Here is a 19,404-nt window from a genome sequence, read left to right as displayed (position 1 = left end):
ATGACTCAGCGTTGCTTGCCTGGGTTTGAACCCGCAATCATCGATTAAGATGCACGCGTTCTAACCACTGGGCCATCTCGACTCATTAGAAACTTATTCATTGAAAATAAATTATATTTCACTTCGCAACAGATACAATATTACACTAACCGATCGAAAATATTTGAGATTGACTACAATACAACTGAAGAATATATGAGCACCTAAAATCAAGCCCTGTGGAACGCCAATCCTAATGGACGTAATACTTCACATAACTTCTAGAAACTTCCTGAAAGATAAAATAATAGAAAAAAACAAAAATAAAACGTCTCATAACATTATTGCTCTTTATTATGCATAATATTATGCGTTCTAAGACAATAACTCCAATTATTTATAATACTTAAAGCTAAATAACGTTACAAGATCAAAATATCAACAACTTAACCCAGTAAAGAAACTGCGCCCTTCGTTTATAAAAATATTTATAAAATCTCCGATATTTTAAAAAACAAAAGATTACACAATACATTAAATATTTATTTACTATTGCTTTGATTCGAATAAAAAAAATCTCGATGTGAGTGAACTTAGCGGATTATTGTCCAGCAAATCAAGAAATAATCAATCAATAATCAAGTGTTCAGCTGTGTACTTAAGCTTTCTAATACTTTACAGAATTCTGACGAGTTTCGGCCAATTTCTCTTGAAAGTCGTCAATTTACAAATATATTATGTGCCAACTAAAAATGTAAATATATCTTTCGCTTATGACTTTCATGTTCCTGGTGATTTTGAGGAGTTCCAAACTTTCCCCTTAAATGTGGGTTGGTACAATTATCAATATAGTACAAACAGGATCATAATTCTAGGGGAGTTGAATCTTTAGAATGAAGGTTAAGGCTGAAGTGTAGTCATTCAGGCCGATGAAGACAACCTTTTATAGAATATTCAGATAAAGCAATGAAGAGAAATCCACCTCGAGCCTTGATCCGGAATATTTGGATTCCCTTCAGCTGGCCTGGCAATCCTGTGATATCCCAGAAAAGAGGAGTGGGTGCCACTGGTTTTAAGGAGGTACTTTGGTGAATTTAACATTTTGACATTGATGTGATCTGATGTTTGCAGTAGGAACTTCTACTTGGCACACACCAAATTACAGAAAGAACAAATTGTACAAACAACGTTAGTCCTGAGACTAGTATTAAGCCATAAGTTGTAGCTGTTCAAAGGAAACATATTTATCGATTCAAAAAGCATTTTTCGACCTCTCGAATACCAACCATGAAGTCGACACCATATTTAAAATAATGGTGTTAAAAATGGTGGTCGAAAATAATTTTGTCATTTGGTAATATCGTTTAAATTCTCTTCCAAATAAATAACACCAAACCTCGTCAGACTTCCAAATTACCCAGAAGTGTTAAATTCCACTGATTGCGATATAATCACTTTTATATTTGATCTGCTGATTAAACTGCCAAGTTCGCTCACAACCCACTCCCTTACAAGATACTACAATATGTACAAAGAAGATAATAGATATCAATACGGCATGACATACGAGAACTATTCAAAAACATTTTACTTTTTTGGCAATTAAACGTCAAACTTTGTCAACAGTTTACCAGCAGTAGTAAACAATCAACGTCTTTACTTACAACTGTTCTTTAGCTGTGTTTAAATAAAATATAAATAAATATACATCTCTTTCTGACATAACTGATTTGACGTTTGAGAGAATAAGACAAACAGCTTTGTCTAACTAAACACATTACAGATAAAACTAACGACTGCGTTTTCATATAATGTTCTTAAGCTCCGTACAACTTGATTGTAAGTACAATATGTTTTAGATATTCACTAACAATCGTTTTGTTAATTGTTGCAAATATTACAGTCAGAGTAAGAAAACCTTCATCAGTTTTCAAATTTAAACTTAAAATCTTAATACCTTTTGAATCTAAACATCGAATCATTGCGACGCAATATGTCATTCTCGATAGGTAAGGCAGATTATCGCTCATACTGAGCACGCGAAAATAGATCTTAAGGTGACGAACCTTTTCTTACTCCGACTGTACTTTGAGAGATACGCCATTATAGAACGAAGTCCCTTAGCTGGATATACTTCAGATAATTGAGTGAGAGTTAGGCCGAAGTAGGTGGATTACCTCGTATTCCTCTGTATATTTAAAATATAAATAAATATAGTCAAAGGAACTTCGTTCCAAGCAGCTGATATATACTTTTAATATTTTCAATTTCCAATCGCTTTAAATTAAAATAAAACAATTATCAATCATCTGTACAACAATTATAATAAAAAAAAAAAACATATAAAAGCATCTAATTTGTAATAAAATTTATTATTCCTTAGTATTAAAATAGCATTTTTAAAAAATAAATATCAACACGAAGATAATCGCCATTTCAGAGATCACGTACTAGTGGAAGCACAAATAAAATCTAATATAATAAATTAAGAGTCTTTGTTTTACAAACCGTTCACAGTTTGTACCTCTGACTATCAAGTTGTCCAAATTGCGCTATGTGTTGCTAAGTTAGCTGTAAAGAAATAAAATACTATTATAAACATATTTATGTGTGACAGCTAGCTGCATATGTCATTTTGCCACTATCACCAAACATTCCCTCACATATCACTATTCCTTTATTTAATGAAAAGGAATTTTAGAAACTAGCTATAGCAACATATAGCACAAGTTGGACAACTTAATAGCCAGAGTAACAATAACTGTAGAGCCCATTACACAATGAAAAAGAAATAAGGAATAGCACAGCAACCAAAACACAATAGGCGATAGGCTACAATGTTCAACCAATCACAGCGGTTGAATACCTGCTACTAGTTACGTGGTGCTGTTAGTTTTACGATACTTCGTTGAAAAAATGCCCTGCGATTGGCTGGCTATAAGAAATTTTATTTTTAATTCTTATTTATTATTCCTTATATTAGAATTATGAATTGATTAACGGTGCCGCCATCGCTGGATTCCGCTATTCCTTATTTCTTGTTCCTTATCTTTATTTTTTTTCATTGTATAATGGGCTTAAGCGGCCTATAGTTCTTTTGTAATACGTCACTCTAGACACATAAATAATTTAACAAAAATATCTGTTGTTAAAGAGAATTAGTTTTCCACAATCCGCTGTTTTTAGTAACGTCCAATCAAAACGAATGTACACTTTTAGTGGTAGTTAGATACAGATCTATTTAACTCAATGGATCGAATATAATCTAATTTGTATCTTTTCACTATCTTTATTCGTAGTCACGCACACTAATACACCTTGTAAGTACGAGCGTCACACACAAATACACGTCGATTATTTCGCGCCTTTGTATTTTCTATCTCTTGTAATTATACTAAGCAAGAATTTAAGTTATAATCGTTAATTTCTAATAAATTATATTTATATATTTAAGAGATCTTTATTCCTTAGTAACTGCGGCTTCGTGTGAAAGCAGCCAATGATTTTAAAAGCATTCGAATTGTCTTAAATCAAGAAATTGGACTGATTAAAGATCAGTCACTTTATTTAAACAACGATTCGTTTTTCTTACGGATAGTACAATTCTAATTGTGTTTACTTTCTTTACGAGCGACCCGCCCCGGCTTCATATACTGCAGCAGGGTGCAATACTGATACAAATTATACTATAGATGTTTTTTATTTACATCATATTAGAAACTACTAAAATTATCAGCGTTTCTTTACCATATTGTTCATGTGTTATATACAAAAAACATCCTCTCGCATCAGTCTATCTATTAATAAAAAAAACATCAAAATCCGTTGCATATTTTTAAATACCTGAGCATATATAGGGCCAGACAGCGGTAAGCGACTTTTTTATACTATGTGATGATAATGATTACTATTATCTGTCATTCGTAGCCTTCTTATTTAATATAACCAAACTAATGGCAGTCTTCTATTTATGTAGACAATTTAAACTTACGTAAGAAAAACGAGTCGTTATTTAAATATAACCTTAAAAAATCCATGACATTTGTCACGAATGGCTGAAGCAAATATTCCCGCCAATTTTGTTCGCTGACGTATAGTACGACACAACTTAGATGTAGCATAAAACCGATTACTGCCGATTTTACCGAATTTTTTACGGTGAATGTTCAGAGGAATTGTTCGGATTAATCCCGGCTGCTGAATTTCACCTTCATGGCCGAAAATCCACAACAGCGCGATTTCTTAGACACTTTCTGCCTCGCACAACCACTTTGTGGAACCAGCTTTCGCCGGCGGTTTTTCGAACCGATATGACTTGGGAACCTTCAAGAAAAGAGCGTACTCCTTCCTCAAAGACCGGCAACGCGCCTGCTAGCCTCCTGGTGTTGCAGATGTCTATGGGCGGTGGTAGTCACTTTCCATCAGGTCCACTCCTGCTCGTTTCCCCCTATCACACAAACAAAAATAATTACACAACCAATAGATATAGCTCGCTATAGATTCTCGCGTCATTTCAACCCTAGACAGCGAGTGCATGTAAATCGACGTGTCAAATTGACGAATATATTAGGTCATACGATATTACAAGTTATTACGTTTGTGTAAAGATTATATTCAGATGAGAAATAAATATTGATAATTTGGGATAGAGTACTTAAGTCGGATGTGATAGGCTTTACGATTTTTGCCGATGCTACATCTGAGTTATGTCGTACTATCATCTCAGCTGATCCAAATGACAGGTGTAAAGATAAATAAACAAGTTTGGCCTTGAAGTGACGCCATGTTGGTCGACATCTAGATAATCTATGATATTCACTATGGATTAGTGAAAACCTTTTAAAATTTTAGCCAAGTTATCAAATTAGATACACATAGGTAGTTAAGTATATTGTATTATAAATAAAGATATATTAATCACAGTTTGTAGTGCATAATATAGTAGCTATTGTGTATCGTATGGTAATATGTCAATCTATAGTTTATTTATCCTTCCCTCCGATGAGAATCTGGTAGTTTTTTTAATCAGGAAAAACCCCTTCCCCGCCCCCTGTACCTACGTTGCTTACTGTTAACTGTACTGGTGTGATGTTATTCACTTAACACTAAAACGTGAAATGTGATGTTTAATTTATATTATAATATAAATAAATATCAATAAACATATATAACTATTCATAACAGAAGATTTAATAACCGGCGTGATACGTCAGCATAGATTGAGGGCGAAGTTATTATCACGTATATTAACGACGAATGAAAGCAGCTGAATGACAAGTGATTGACCAATAGACGATAAGCATCGCCTGACGGACCAATCACGTGCACCCTCGAAAGAGACCCAAAAATATTGCACAGGTCAGGTCATGCCGCTTGTTATACTTTTGTCTATCAATAAAAGAAAGATGTCATACCGGCATCACCTCTGCCAGATATTGGCAGTGTTATTTCAGGACACACTACAATTGGGTAGCCGTGGTTAATTATGGCTAACTCACTTTATAATTGGTAGAGGTGATTGGGTCTCTATATCAAAAGGCTATTTTTTATCACGACTTAAAATATGACGTGTTTTGTGATGGAGTATAGTCCCACAGTTGGGCAAAGATCATATACCATCGACATATTGTTCAAATTGTGCATATGCATTTTCTATAAAGACTATCCCATTACTTTTGAGCACAAAAATAAATCAGTGCCGAGTCAATAAAATAAAATAAAATTAAAGTACCCACTGTTCATTTTCATTTGGAAATCTAGATTAAAAGCCAGATTTGATAAAAAATCAAAGCTAGAAAGACGATCGAACTGCCTCAAACAATCATGATACAATTAGTAGCGTCAACAAAATACCACTTCCACTTGTGTTACGAACGGTAAACGGTAGTATGACCATCAAGATGGACACTAAAGCAATTCTAACGTTATTAACAAACACATCACCCCGAGCTAATTCTCCACGCCCACGGTATCACCGACTTCCGTCGGGTCCACCTTCACCTCCGTGACCTCTAACTTGACCTCCAAGCTCTTAGACTTAATGACCTTCTCCCAAACATCCTTGGCGACGCTGGCGTCTGTATCTGTGCAGTCGTACGTATCGTTCGGATGTTTGCGACTGTAGTGCCTTATAATATTCTGTCGGTGCGAAAACTTCTTCCCGCACACGTCGCACACGAAGGGCTTCGCTTTTGTGTGTGTGCGCATGTGGTACTTGAGTCTACTCTCCTTGGGGAACGTCTTGTTGCACACGTCACAGACCAGGTGCTTGACCTTTGTGTGTCTCAGTGTGTGTCTCTGCATGTTGTGTTTGTGTGCGAAGTTCTTATTGCAGACCGGGCAGGTGTACGGTTTCTCTCCTGTGTGCTTCCTCATGTGGGGCTTTATCAGGCCGGCGTGCGTGAACTTCTTCCTGCATATCTTACAGGAGTACGGTTTAACGCCATTGTGCAGCTGAACGTGACGGATGAGAGTCGATTTGTACTTGAAACTCATCTGACAACGGTCGCAGACGTACGGCCGTTCCGTCGTATGTCTGCGGAGGTGACTCTTCAATAGAAACTCCTTTTGGAAAACCTTATTGCAGACGTTGCAGACGATGGGCTCGTGGTTGGGCATCTTGCATCTGCTAGTGCTCTTCAAATGCTTCACGAGGTTCGCTTTGACCGCGAACTGCCTCAAGCAGGTCTCGCACTCGTAGGGCTTCACGGCCAGGTGGATCCGCTTGTGCTGCTCCAGATTCGACGAAGTCCTGAACATCTTCCCGCACTCCTCGCACTTGTATCGCTTCTCAGTCGAGTGTGTCAGCAGGTGCTTCTGGTAGTGGCCCTGCTTCACGAACTGGCGGAAACATACGTTGCACTCAAGTTTTTCGCGCGTGTGCAGAAGCATGTGCCTTTGCACGTTGCCCTTATTCGCGAAACGCTTATGACATATCGGGCACATGTACTTGCCGTCGATTGTTGAGTTCAGACTGAGAACTTCCTCCGACACTAGAAAAGGATAACTGTGTAAATGAAATGTTAACAAAAACACCAGTCACAAAGTAGTAGGTTCCCTGCCAAAATACATCTAAGAATACTTTATTCAAGTAGTTTTTGAATCGTCATTTCTTAAGATTCATTTTATGAATAACATTTTTTCGACAAGAAACTCAGTTATGTTTTTTTTTGACACTCAATTTGAAGGATAAAGAGTAACTGAATCACTAAAAAACCAAAAGTGTTAACTCTCAATAACTCTCAAAAATCAAAATCAATTAAAATCTAAACGTACTTTTATTAAGTAGACTTTCACAAGCACTTTCGAATAGTCATTTAACAACAATATTAAGTGGAGCTACCACCGATTCGGAAATTAGATTCTACCGAGAAGAACTGGTAAGAAAATCAGTAGTTACTCTTCGACATTTAAAAATACCGCAGCGCGATCGAACGCGGTGCTTTTTATGTAAAACGTACTTAACATATACATACATTAACAACTCACCATCGCTTATGAATATGTTGGACGTTTTCGGCGGAAGCATATCCGGTAAAATGTAGTTACAATTATCTTCCTGAAATGAAAATTAATTTCATCAAAACCAAGAGATTGAGTAGTTACTCTCTTTCAATCAAAAACATATTACATGTAATAATTATACATGTAGTATTTAATTATTTTTTTATGATATTGGAATGCGGATGGAAGAAGGGCTACCTGATGGTAAGCTGTCACCACCACTCATAGACACTGCCACTATCAGAAATACTAACCATTAGTTACATCCCCAATGTGCCATTGCTCACTGGCTCACTCTACCTTCAAACCGGAACACATGAATAATGAGTATTACTGAAGAATATCTGATAAGTGCTCGGAACCTACTGAAACGAGCTAAATTTAACTATAGGCAAATATATCATTTCCCAAGGGGCTGCAGGAGTTGGGTATGATTCTGGAATATAATCTATCTTAGAGCCAAAATTATATCAGATCCGTTTAGCCGTTTTGACGTTGTGTAACAAATACCCAAACTTTTACATTTATAAAAAAAATATATACGATACATAAAAGGCACCAATTTTTATCTTACAGGAGACAAGAATCTACGGCCAATTTTTATTACGACCTGCCATGCCATGCCAGTGCTGTTTGGTTTGTTTGGTATTAGGAAGTTTCTAATTATACAAAATATAGTCATATTTTTAGTAACAAAATATCCCCAATTTTCTAGACAAGTAAATTCAATTTTAACTCAATCTAAGTTTCTGGTACCACTGACCTCTGGAGGTTCAGGCTCCTCCGGCTCCTGCTTGATGGCGACCTCCACGTTGACGCTGGGCGGCTCGTATTTGATCGGCACGCTGTGCCACGCGCTCGTGTCGACATCCTCTTCGGGTGTTGAGGTAACTCGGGTATCACTGGAATAAGAAAGCCGTAATTATCGTCTGCATTTTTATGGAATAAGTTTGCGGACGAACATATGTGCCACCTGATGGTAAGTGGTGACCATCACCCATAGACAATGACGCTGTAAGAAATATTAACAATTCTTTACATCGTCAATGTGCCACCAACCTTGTGCCTGTAGTTATACTGGCTCACTCACCCTTCAAACCGGAACACAACAATACTGAGTACTGTTGTTTGGCAGTAGAATAACTGATTAGTGGGTGGTACCTACCCAGACGGGCTTACACAAAGGCCTATCGCGCAATAACATTACATTAATATTCATTAAATCAGATCACCTGGCCGTTAGTGGTCACCATCGACCATAAACATTGACACTGTGAGAAATATTAACAACTAATTGGCGCCAGCGGCTTCGCTCGCTTTTTGGGTGTTGGTCAACATTTGTTAGGTAAAAATACTTTTTACCTAACAAATGTTGACCAACGAAAAGACCAAGGCAGTAGCCTTGGTCCTTTCTTGGAGTTCAAGTTAGCTACACACCAAATTTCATCAAATTTGATTCAGTGGTTTGTTCGTGAAAGAGCGACAGACAGGCAGAGTTACTTTTAAATTTATAATATTAAAATAGAGTTATTTAAAGGGCAATAATCCACCAATTTGAACAACCTCCGTGGTCGAGTAGCGTGTGAACTAGTTTTCATGGGTACGCCACTCGGAGAGACGATATGACCGAGCTGATGTAGGAAAAGTTAATTAGTTTTCTATGTTGTCTCGGGTCTCGGTGTTTGTGGTATCGTTACTTCTGATTTTCCGTAACACAAGTGCTTTAGCTACTCACATTGGAATCAGATTCATGCATGTGGTGTTGTCCAATATCACTACATGGTATAAAACAAAGTCGCTTTCTCTGTCCCTTTGTCCCTTTGTATTCTTAAATCTTTAGAACTGCGCAACGGATTTTGAAGCGTCTTTTTTTTAATAGATAAAGTGATTCGAGAGGAATGTTTTTGTATATAATACATGGACAATATAGTAAAGGATCACTGATAATTTTAGAAGTTTCTAATGTGTTGTCGTAAAAAAACAAATTCTGTAGTATATTTAGTATCAGTATTGTACCCGTGCGAAGCCCGGACCCAGGCACTATTATGTTGAATGTCTTGTGTATACTTAATTATATATAAATTAAAATATTGTGTTGACTTGATCACCCTTCGAATCGAGATACAACAATACTATGTTTTGCTGTTTGCTGGTAGAACTTATGAGAGAGTACCTTAGCAGACGAATTTGAAGATGTCGCCAAGAGAGACGGTCTACTGAATAGATGAAAGGATAACATTTCAATGATGAACACCGAATCAAAATCCGGGCAAGTGTGTTGATTAATATAGCCTTATCTATACACATACTAAAATTGCAGTGTCTGTTTTTAGGCAAGGGCACCATGGCTGACACCGACTCCAAATATAGCAATAATTATAACTACATTATATAATAGTAAATCGACTTTTAATTAGTCTAATATTTTTCATTTCATTTTACTTAGAAGGACTCTAAAAAATATGTTGAATACGCAATTATTTTTAATACTTTTTAGTGCATATTCATTTTTTTTTAAATAGTGTTTTGTTTGAAGTCGGTTTTTCTTTTTGTTAAGTGAAGCTTGTGAATTTGACTAACTAATTTTTCTTAATATAGATAGATTAAGCGTTCCATTTATATGAGTCAGAAACTACTTCGAGGACAATTTCAAAGGAAACTTGCAAGTAAAGCAAAAATAGACTTTCGAAAATGCGACTTTAATACGTCATGCGGCATAAACGACAAGGATCCCTCGAAAGAGCTGTAATCGACCTCAGCAAAAAAACTTTGAAAAAGAGCTAATAATCGTAATCATATTACATTACATCACATACACAAAATTTGATTAAAGATAGTAAGAAATTCTGCCCCATATCGCACCCTAACTGTGAGCCGTTTAGGAGTTCCATCACTACATAGTATAAAACAAAGTCGGTTTCACTGTCCCTATATCTTTAAATCTACGCAATGGATTTTGATGCGGTTTTTTTTAATAGATAGTGTGATTCCAGGGGAAGGTTAGTATATATAATACATGAACAATATAGTAAAGAAACACTGATAATTTTAGAAGTTTGCAATGTGATGTCGTAAATAAACAAATTCTGTAGTATATGTAGTATCAGTATTGCACCCGTACGAAGCCGGGGTGGGTAGCTAGTTGATTATAATATTCGACTATGATAATTACATAAACATAACCACATTACGGAAGGTGACTCAAATATCCAAATAACCCATAAATATAAAAGTTTCGACCGAGTATCGCTAACGTGCTCCTCAGAATTGTTCCGTTCCCTTCCGTTCCGTTATTTTGTCATGGATCCTATAATCAGAACCTTACCAAACTTTCACCAAACTACCCTTGAAGTATATATTTTATAATAAAAAAAGAATCATCAAAATTGGTTAACGCGATTTTCAGTTATTCATCTATTTGTCACGCATATACATAATGCAAATTTAAGACTTATGTCGTTTTCATACGGATACCATCATCAAAAAAAAATAAAAAAAAATGGGACCCCACGGGAAGCACTACCTTTCAAACAAAAAAAAAAATTATCAAAATCGGTCCACCCAGTAAAAAGTTATGAGGTAACAAACATAATAAAAAAAAAAAAAAATACAGACGAATTGATAACCTCCTCCTTTTTGAAGTCGGTTGAAAAATAACATTTTTTACAATTTTAGTCGGTGTGTCTGTCTGTTTGTTTCGGCTAATCTCTGCAACGGCTGGACCGATTTTAACGGGAAATATTTTTTTTATAAACGCGTAACAAATTTTTTATGAACGCGTACAAGGTCGCGGCCACAGCTAGTCCTACATAAACACGATCCACGAATACAAATGTCATAATTCATTTTTTATCTGTTTTAATAAAAAGGCGGCTTTATTTTCATTTGCAACTGAACAAATAAGATGTTTTACGTAGGTACGTTGGGTACCAGAATTTGCAGCGCTTTTCGAAGACGGGTTTAGCATTTTATATCATAAAAGCAGCTGCGCTCAGCAGCTTCAGCCGCTTTAAATTAGACTGTTGACGGAACAAGCACGAATTCATATTATATTTACCTACTGCAATTCTATTAAATATTCTTGTCTACTTAATCTTCTTTGCATATCTAGTAGAAGTAGATCTTATATAAGACATAGAAGAAATAATTTTAATCGTGTCCTTGCGGCGATACTATATCTGAGACACTAATTTATAATTATGATATTTCATAATTATATACATATCCGCATGCAAAGTAGCGTCAAATAAATTTGATCACATCTAGTAGATATTATATATATGTCACCAGGCCCGCCGCTAGCTGTTTTGTCGCCCGCGTGCAATACCTATTTTGCCGCCCTTTTTTGCTGCAAAAACGCATACCACTATTCCTCCACATGAGGTGGGGGACGGGGTGTATACCTGCTAAAAAACATGTAGGCTCACCTCTGCGGAGTTCCACTTCCTAGGGAGTTCTCAGGGTACAGAAACCCTTAACCATGGGACACTTATGGCGGGAGGAGAAGACATCCATAGCGAAGACTCCTTCTACTGGTCTTCTTCGGCGAAGCGGGTCAGCAGCACTGTTCCCACGGTCCCGTAAGATAAGAGCCTTGTTACGAGCATTAAGGGAGTCCAACCAAATAGGTGTATTTTCCGTCCAAGTACAGAATCAGCAAACAAATCCCATACCATTGCATCAAGGTGTGAGACGAGGGGACGTTATTTCCCCCAAATTGTTTACTAATTCAATGGAGGATATGTTCAAGACGCTGAACTGGAAAGGACGTGGCATCAACATCAATGGCGAATACATATCTCACTGAAGATTTGCAGACGCTTGCTGATTCTTCTATGCATATCGGCCTACGGATGAACTTGCATAAAACCAAGGTCATGTTCAATGAACATATTCTACCGGAATCGATTGCGATATATACGGTACCGTCCTCGAAGTTGTTCAAAAATATATCTACCATGGGCAGACTTTGCGATTAGTTAGAAACAACCTTGAGGACGAGGTGAATAGAAGAATTCAGCTGGGTTGGGCAGCGTTTGAAAAATTACGTCGAATCTTTACATCGTCGATCCCACTGTGCCTTAAGACGAAAGTCTTCAACCAGTGCGTCCTACCCGTCATGACATACGGAGCCGAAACGTGGACACTCACGACAAGGCCGGTCCACCAGTTTCAAGTCGCTCAGCGTGCTATGGCAAGGGCTATGCTCGGCGTTTCTCTGCGGGATCGCATCAAAAGAAATGAGGCGATCCGCCATAGAACCAAAGTCATCGACATAGCCCACCGGATTAATAAGCTGAAATGGCACTGGGCGGGCCATATTTGTCGCAGAACCGATAACCGTTGGGGAAAACGTGTTCTAGAGTGGAGACCGCGTCTCGGCAAACGTAGTGTAGGACGTCCACGGGCACGGTGGAGTGATGACTAACGCAAGACGGCTGGTAGGAGCTGGATGCGAGTAGCCCAAGAACGATCTCAGTGGCGTGCAATTGGAGAGGACTGGACATATCCAGCAGTGACCGGAAATGGGCTGGATTGGATTAGATTTATTTATTTACAATAAATAAAAAATACAATGCCATAGAGCGCACGCAGGCAAGGTTTTTGGTTTGCTCATCAATGCCAACGAAGGAGGACCTCCTACGTTGGCATTGATGAGCTTTAAGCTGAGTTGGACAAAATGTTGCACGAAGCTCCATCCAGGATGAGGCCCAGATCCTTCATATGTGTCTGCGCCTTAATTGCCGTCTCTTGGAGGGCGGTAGACGCTCCTCGAGGAGACCTCAGCAAGGACCGTGGATTAGGAGGCCCTCCGTTTTAGTTAGAGAAACCATCAAGACCAGCATCTCGATTTGATCCACCGTGAGCGACACTCCGACTTTAGGGCCGCCATCTGAAAGGTTCGCCCCGTCACCGTGACACAACACACCCATCCCGGGCGAGGTCGGTGCCCGCAGGAGCCAGTCAAACCAACTTCAAACGCCGGACAAGTCGTCCATCGCCCCCTCCCAAAGGATCACCTGATCCTGGAGGTATGCCCCAACGGCCTTCTGAGTTCTGAGATAGGAAGGCAACTCGTGATATCGAAATGGTCCTATGGTCTCGAAAGGAAGACGGCGAGCTTGAAGTCTAGCGAATATCTGCTGATGTTAAGTAAAAATATAAATGTAAAATATAAAAAAGGCATGGGCCTATGAGCCCGTGGATGCCGTAAATTAAGAAAAAAAGAAAGGAAGAATATTGAAGTCGTTCGCCACGTCTAGTGATACCGTTAGGACTACGTTCCCTTGGACCACCGCCTCTATTGTCCGGGTCTTCAGGGTGTTTTAGGGCATCGATAGTTGAATGACCCGCCCTTTTTCCCGGAAATAGCAGTCAGACCAGTCGCAGGAGATCTGGCGGTAGTTATTCCGTAACAGGAGCGCCGTATGTTCGGAGCTTCCCTCGCAAACCACGATAGGGACGCCCCTTTGCTCTCTGTTTACTTAACGCCTTTTCTAACTCTTTTTTCAACTGACGATGTGCAGTCCACAGGTGTACCTCTAAGTTTGCGTTGAGCACGTTGCGCCTGCGACAGCGAACATATGCCCTCCGCGCCCGGTTTAACGGTGCCCGTAGCTCTGCTATTTCGAGCGACCACCAATATAACTTACGACGTGATACCCTTCAAGCCGCCCTACGACAACGCGCTACTACAAGTAACGGATACCTAATCTACCAATTGATAAGGAAGCTTAAAGGGGATTCTCCTAACTTCGACAGAACTGTTTTTCATAGGATAACAGACGACGGACTTTTAACTTTACTGAGTGCGATATTTTTCGATGCTTTGAATAATTTATTTTACTTAAGGATTTGTGGGAATTATAATAATGACTTGAATTAGGTACGTGATGTATTGCTCAATTTGCCGCCTCCTGGACGTGCCGCCCGCGTGCGGTGCACGCGTCGCACCCCCGCTTACGGCGGCCCTGTATGTCACAGTTAAAGTGAAAGGACTGTTACTTTAAAATAAAAGGAATAATTAATTCAAAATGAGAGATTAATAGGAAGAAATAAAATGAAAAATTGGTCTACTGATGGTAAGTTGCCATCATCCCACATAGACAGTGGCGCTGTAAACATTAGCCATTATGTACATAACCAATGCACTACCAACCTTGGGAACTAAGTAATAACACACACACACACACACACTCATCCTTAGATTATATCAAACAATATGAAATATTGTTATGTTCGAAATTAGAATCTCGCATGAGTTGGTGGTACCCAAACAAGCCAATAAGGAACTAAACACTTGGTCAGTAATCTAGTACAGAAAAGTAATAAGTCTAATTACAAAGAACTTAAATGATGGATGACTTTTTTTTATGGAGTAGGTTGGGGGACGAGCGTATGGGCTACCTGATGGAAAGTGGTCATCATCAACCATAGATAGATAGTCAATGCGCCACCATCACGCTATGTCCCTTGTGCCTGTAGTTACACTAACTCACTCACCCTTCAAACCGGACCACAAAAATACTGCGTACTGTTGTTTAGCGGTAGGATATCTGATGAGTGGGTGGTACCTACTCAGACGAGCTTGCACAAAGCCCTACCACCAAGTAAATGATATAGAATAATATGAATGATAAGGATGATATTTCTATTATGGAGAATATTATCATATTCATAACAGTAGACAACTGTTATCAGCTATCTAGGAATAGCTTTTGTATATACATATTTGTTGTGACGGCAAGAAAAATACTCCAATCTGAATTTGATACTTCAACTAAGGAAAGGAAGTGTTAACAGTTCAAAGTATTTTCAGGTCCTACTGCTTGTCCAAAGAATAAGTAAAATGCAACGCATAAATTAATGTATATTTTTATCTGTTCGGAGCCTGCAAAATACAACTGTAGTGTATTCCAACCACAATGTAGATAACAAATAAAAAAACATTTGACATTAAATTGATGCAATACTATTGACTTGAATAATCTATAACACTCTTTGTGTTTTCACAAGTTTAAAGCTGTTAACAGTAGTTTGGCTGTAAAATTAAAGTGGATGTAAGTATTTAAGTAGAATAGTTTTGTATTATATAAAAAGATATATTAATTAAAAACTGTTTGTAGTTCATAGCACAATACATGTAATATAAAAATGTTCACACTAGCCAATTTAAATAGAAAAACAGAATAATTTTTTTTTATATATTAATTAACAAAATAGTGTATTAAAAATATTTTCTGAATAACTTATATTATTTAATCTTTCAGCTCTTCAATATTGATATTATAAATGTGAAAGTAACTCTGCCTGTCTGTCTGTCTCTCTTTCACAACCAAACCGCTGAATAAAATTTCATGAAATTTGGTGTGAAGCAAGCTTGAACTCCGAGAAAGGACATAGGCCACTCTTTTGCCTGACACATGACAACCAACACCCTTAAACAAGAGTAAAGCCGCAAAAAAATTCTAGTCATTAATAAACAAGGCGTATAACTTATCATAAAATTATATAAATTAAAACAAAAACAGATCTACTATTTTGTTGATTTACAGGCCTGAATAAAACATAACTTTGTAAATTTATTTGTTGCTGGTTATTCTTGTTAAAATCTACAGAATCAGTTATATCATTACAACTTCAACACATTGAAACAATTGATTCTAAGGTAAAAGTCTATTTGAATAATGTCTATTTAGATTTTGTATTGGTGACCTACTTTTTAAAGACTTCTAAATATTATAAACTCTACGCAAACGAAAGAGACAAGAAGATAATATATAAAAACAATTAAATATATTTAAGAGTAAAAGTAATTCAGATTTTCAACTTATTCGAGTTAACTTTTATTGATTAAGAAAAAAAAAATTATTGAGTAAATAATATTAAAAAATATTTTACTCAATAATTGTTATAAATAGATTTCGCATTCTAATTGCACAAATAAATATCTTCTAAAATAATTATGAACGACATTTGATTGTAACTTTTTTTTTATCATAATAATGTTAAGCAAAGGGAAACTCACGTTACGTCCAGATCCGGTTCAATCTTGATATTTACAAACTCGGTCTTGGATAAATCTTGAACTATTTCTTGTTCGTTATTAATATTTTTGTTACATTGTTCCGAATTTTCATAATTATTTACAATATTATTTGACGAGGATGGCGACTCGGTGATCGGCTCTAGTTTAATTTTAATACACTCGAAGGACATGTTGAATGTTAGTATTTTTTTAAAAAAGAAATTTCATTATTTAACTAGTTTTATATTACATTTTCGAGTAATTTATTATGGAAAACCGCTATGTATTGCTACCTCAAATTTCACTTGGCTGAAGTCTCACTTGACGTATACATGCAGTACTGCCATACTTTTTTCTCAAAATAAAAAAAGGGTATGAACACACTATAAACTTTTAGGATTTCGAAACATTTCACTTCGTATTTTTAATGTATAAAACGTCAATTTGTGTAATTAAAACTAAATTAAGTTCTAACTACAAATATACAAACCCATAACAATTGTTTTTAATTATTTAAAATTATTATTTTAGAATAATAATAAAAATGAGTTTTATTTGACCATTGTTATAAGTTGCAAATTGCGAAGTTAAATTAATTTATTAATAAAATAATTCTTCAATCCCACAGCAAAAAAGGGCAATAGTTTTAGAACTTAGATAGTATGTTTAGTCACTCAACAGCTTATCGTTTGTTTGAAAAAATAATACAAAAAGTAAAATTATTATGCAACATAAATTTATTTATTTTTAAAAGGATATTAATAATATAAAAAATTCTCACTAAATAAGAATAAAAATGCAAACAACCGTCACAAATTTTAACTTGTAAATTTATTTTAAAATTACTATAATTGTATAATATAGTTATACAATTAAAGTAATTTTAAAATATATATTGATAAAGTTTGTTTAAAGCTGATTTAAGTACGGTTAACATTTTGAAATTTATTCAACAAGTGTACCTATTCCAAAAAAATATAAGTAAGCTTTTTTCTAATATATAATATGCATAATGAAATATGACGATGATTGGTACATAATGGTTTCGATTTTTAATTATATTTACTGCATCTTTGATTATTTATGTATAGCAATAGAAGATTTATTTCCGACATAAGTTTTACAGATATGAAAGAAAGAAAATAATGTATAAAAAATGTATTTACACAAAATCTTGAAAATATGATATTTCAAAGCAATATATAATTGCAAGCTGAAATGGCCCAGTGGTTAGAACGCGTGCATCTTAACCGATAATTCGGGGTTTAAACCCAGGCAAGCACCACTATAATATATACATATGTGCTTAATTTGTGTTTATAATTGATCTCGTGCTTGGCGGTGAAGGAAAACATCGTGAGGAAACCTGCATGTGTCTAATTTCATTGAAATTCTGCCACATGTGCAGTCCACCAACCGGCGTTGGAACAGCGTGGTGGAATATGTTCCAAATTTCCTTAATGGAAGAGGAGGCCTTATCCCAGCAGTGGGAAATTTACAGGCTGTTACTTTACTTTTTACATAAATTTATTATTTCTAGATCCACCCTCAACAGTTCCTAATAAGTTAAATCATTTTGGCTTATAATATAATGGTAGTTTTTATAATCTATTTTAATATTTATTAAAATAGATTGCAATTAAAAAAATCCATGGGATGCGCGACTGATAGCTTGGGCTGTTCAAAATACAGTTAGAGTGAGAGATGTGACCCTGCTTCCCCTGAACTATGCGTAAGAGAAAGAGATGCCCAACATACTGGCGCGTAACGCGTTACGTAACGGAGCAGCTTACTCTCCAATATCACCTATCAGTATTTTGCTCTGGTAACATCTCCACCGAGACGACACGTTTCAATTTAATACTATAAAAAGATTAAATGTGTCTGAAGTAGCTACGTACATGATTCTGTTTCTTTTGTGGAGAATATCTCCATAGTGACCCGAAAGCTAGACCTATTGTGTTCATTCTCAAGTGGCTTGGTACTGTTTGTCCAGCACCTGAACTCCCTCTGGTATCAGTTTTGCCGAAATATCGAATTATGAGCTTAAATGATAAGATAAGTCATTGGATACCTTCTATTTACACGCACAAATGTAATGGGTACTATTATATATACCTGGGTAGTTTACATAGCCGTAACCGAAAACGTCAAGTAGTAGCAAGTCGCGTTTTGATTTAATCTCTTATTTTAGTATCTGAAATAAACATTTTTTTGTTGACGATCTCCATGGTCGAGTGGTGTGTACACCGGTTTTCATGGGTACGCCACTCTGAGGTAGATTATCATTAGTTTTCTACCTTGTCTTGGGTTTGAGTGTTTGTGGTACCGTCGTTACTTCTACTCTCCCTAACACAAGTGCTTTAGCTACTTACATTGGGACCAGAGTATTGTATGTGATATTGTCTCATATTTATTATTTATTTATTATTATCATTGTTGACTCAGGGCGATGCTTATTGAGCAGCAGATAATTAAAATCTTAGTGTTTTCAGAAATTTCAAAAGTGACTTTTGTCAATTCCATTTTTCTAGTACAAATGAAGAGAATTGTGAGCGTCTGTTCACGATGCGCAGATTTCCTCTAGAAGAGCTCTTCTAGGTTCTTAACTAAACCTTAAACTTCTGAAGCTAGAAAATCACGACCTTGCGCACAAGATTTCTTATTTGGTATCTAAAGTTTTAAAGGGATATTTTATTCAAATCAAATCAATTTTACGCAAGTAAACTTCACAATGAAGCGTTTTGAATCGTCAATAATTAAATACTACCACCGTTTCGGAAAGCAGCTTCTAGCGAGAAGAAACGACAAGAAACTCGCTTCGTTGCTTAGTTGCTCTTTTCAAATAAACAGATTTACAATGCTGTTTACAGTAATTAGTGTCTTATGATGGA

General features: G+C 36.5%; 1 protein-coding gene across 1 annotated transcript; it reads right to left on the bottom strand.

The window, feature by feature from the left end:
* Positions 1-2,453: 2,453 nt before the first annotated feature.
* Positions 2,454-16,830, bottom strand: LOC124541931 (zinc finger protein OZF-like). Its single transcript, XM_047119868.1, has 4 exons — positions 16,511-16,830; positions 8,246-8,384; positions 7,468-7,537; positions 2,454-6,971 (listed from the first exon to the last, which is right to left on the bottom strand). The coding sequence occupies exons 1-4, from the start codon at positions 16,699-16,701 to the stop codon at positions 5,929-5,931; spliced, it is 1,443 nt and encodes a 480-aa protein (XP_046975824.1). The 5' UTR covers positions 16,702-16,830; the 3' UTR covers positions 2,454-5,928.
* Positions 16,831-19,404: the final 2,574 nt, after the last annotated feature.

This window comes from Vanessa cardui, chromosome 29, assembly GCF_905220365.1.
Source record: "Vanessa cardui chromosome 29, ilVanCard2.1, whole genome shotgun sequence".
In the NCBI taxonomy this organism is placed as follows: domain Eukaryota; kingdom Metazoa; phylum Arthropoda; class Insecta; order Lepidoptera; family Nymphalidae; genus Vanessa; species Vanessa cardui.
The sequence above is the reverse complement of the archived record's forward strand: the minus strand, read 5'-3'. Positions and strand labels throughout refer to the sequence as shown.

Bases quoted from the DNA above. Each gene is read 5' to 3' on its own strand.
- LOC124541931 (XM_047119868.1), bottom strand. From the start codon at position 16,701: ATGTCCTTCGAGTGTATTAAAATTAAACTAGAGCCGATCACCGAGTCG. The intron at 8,385-16,510 runs GTGAGTTTCCCT...TTCTTATTCCAG, and splicing joins GAACCGGATCTGGACGTAAC to TGATACCCGAGTTACCTCAA. The intron at 6,972-7,467 runs GTGAGTTGTTAA...ATCCTTTTCTAG, and splicing joins CAACATATTCATAAGCGATG to TGTCGGAGGAAGTTCTCAGT.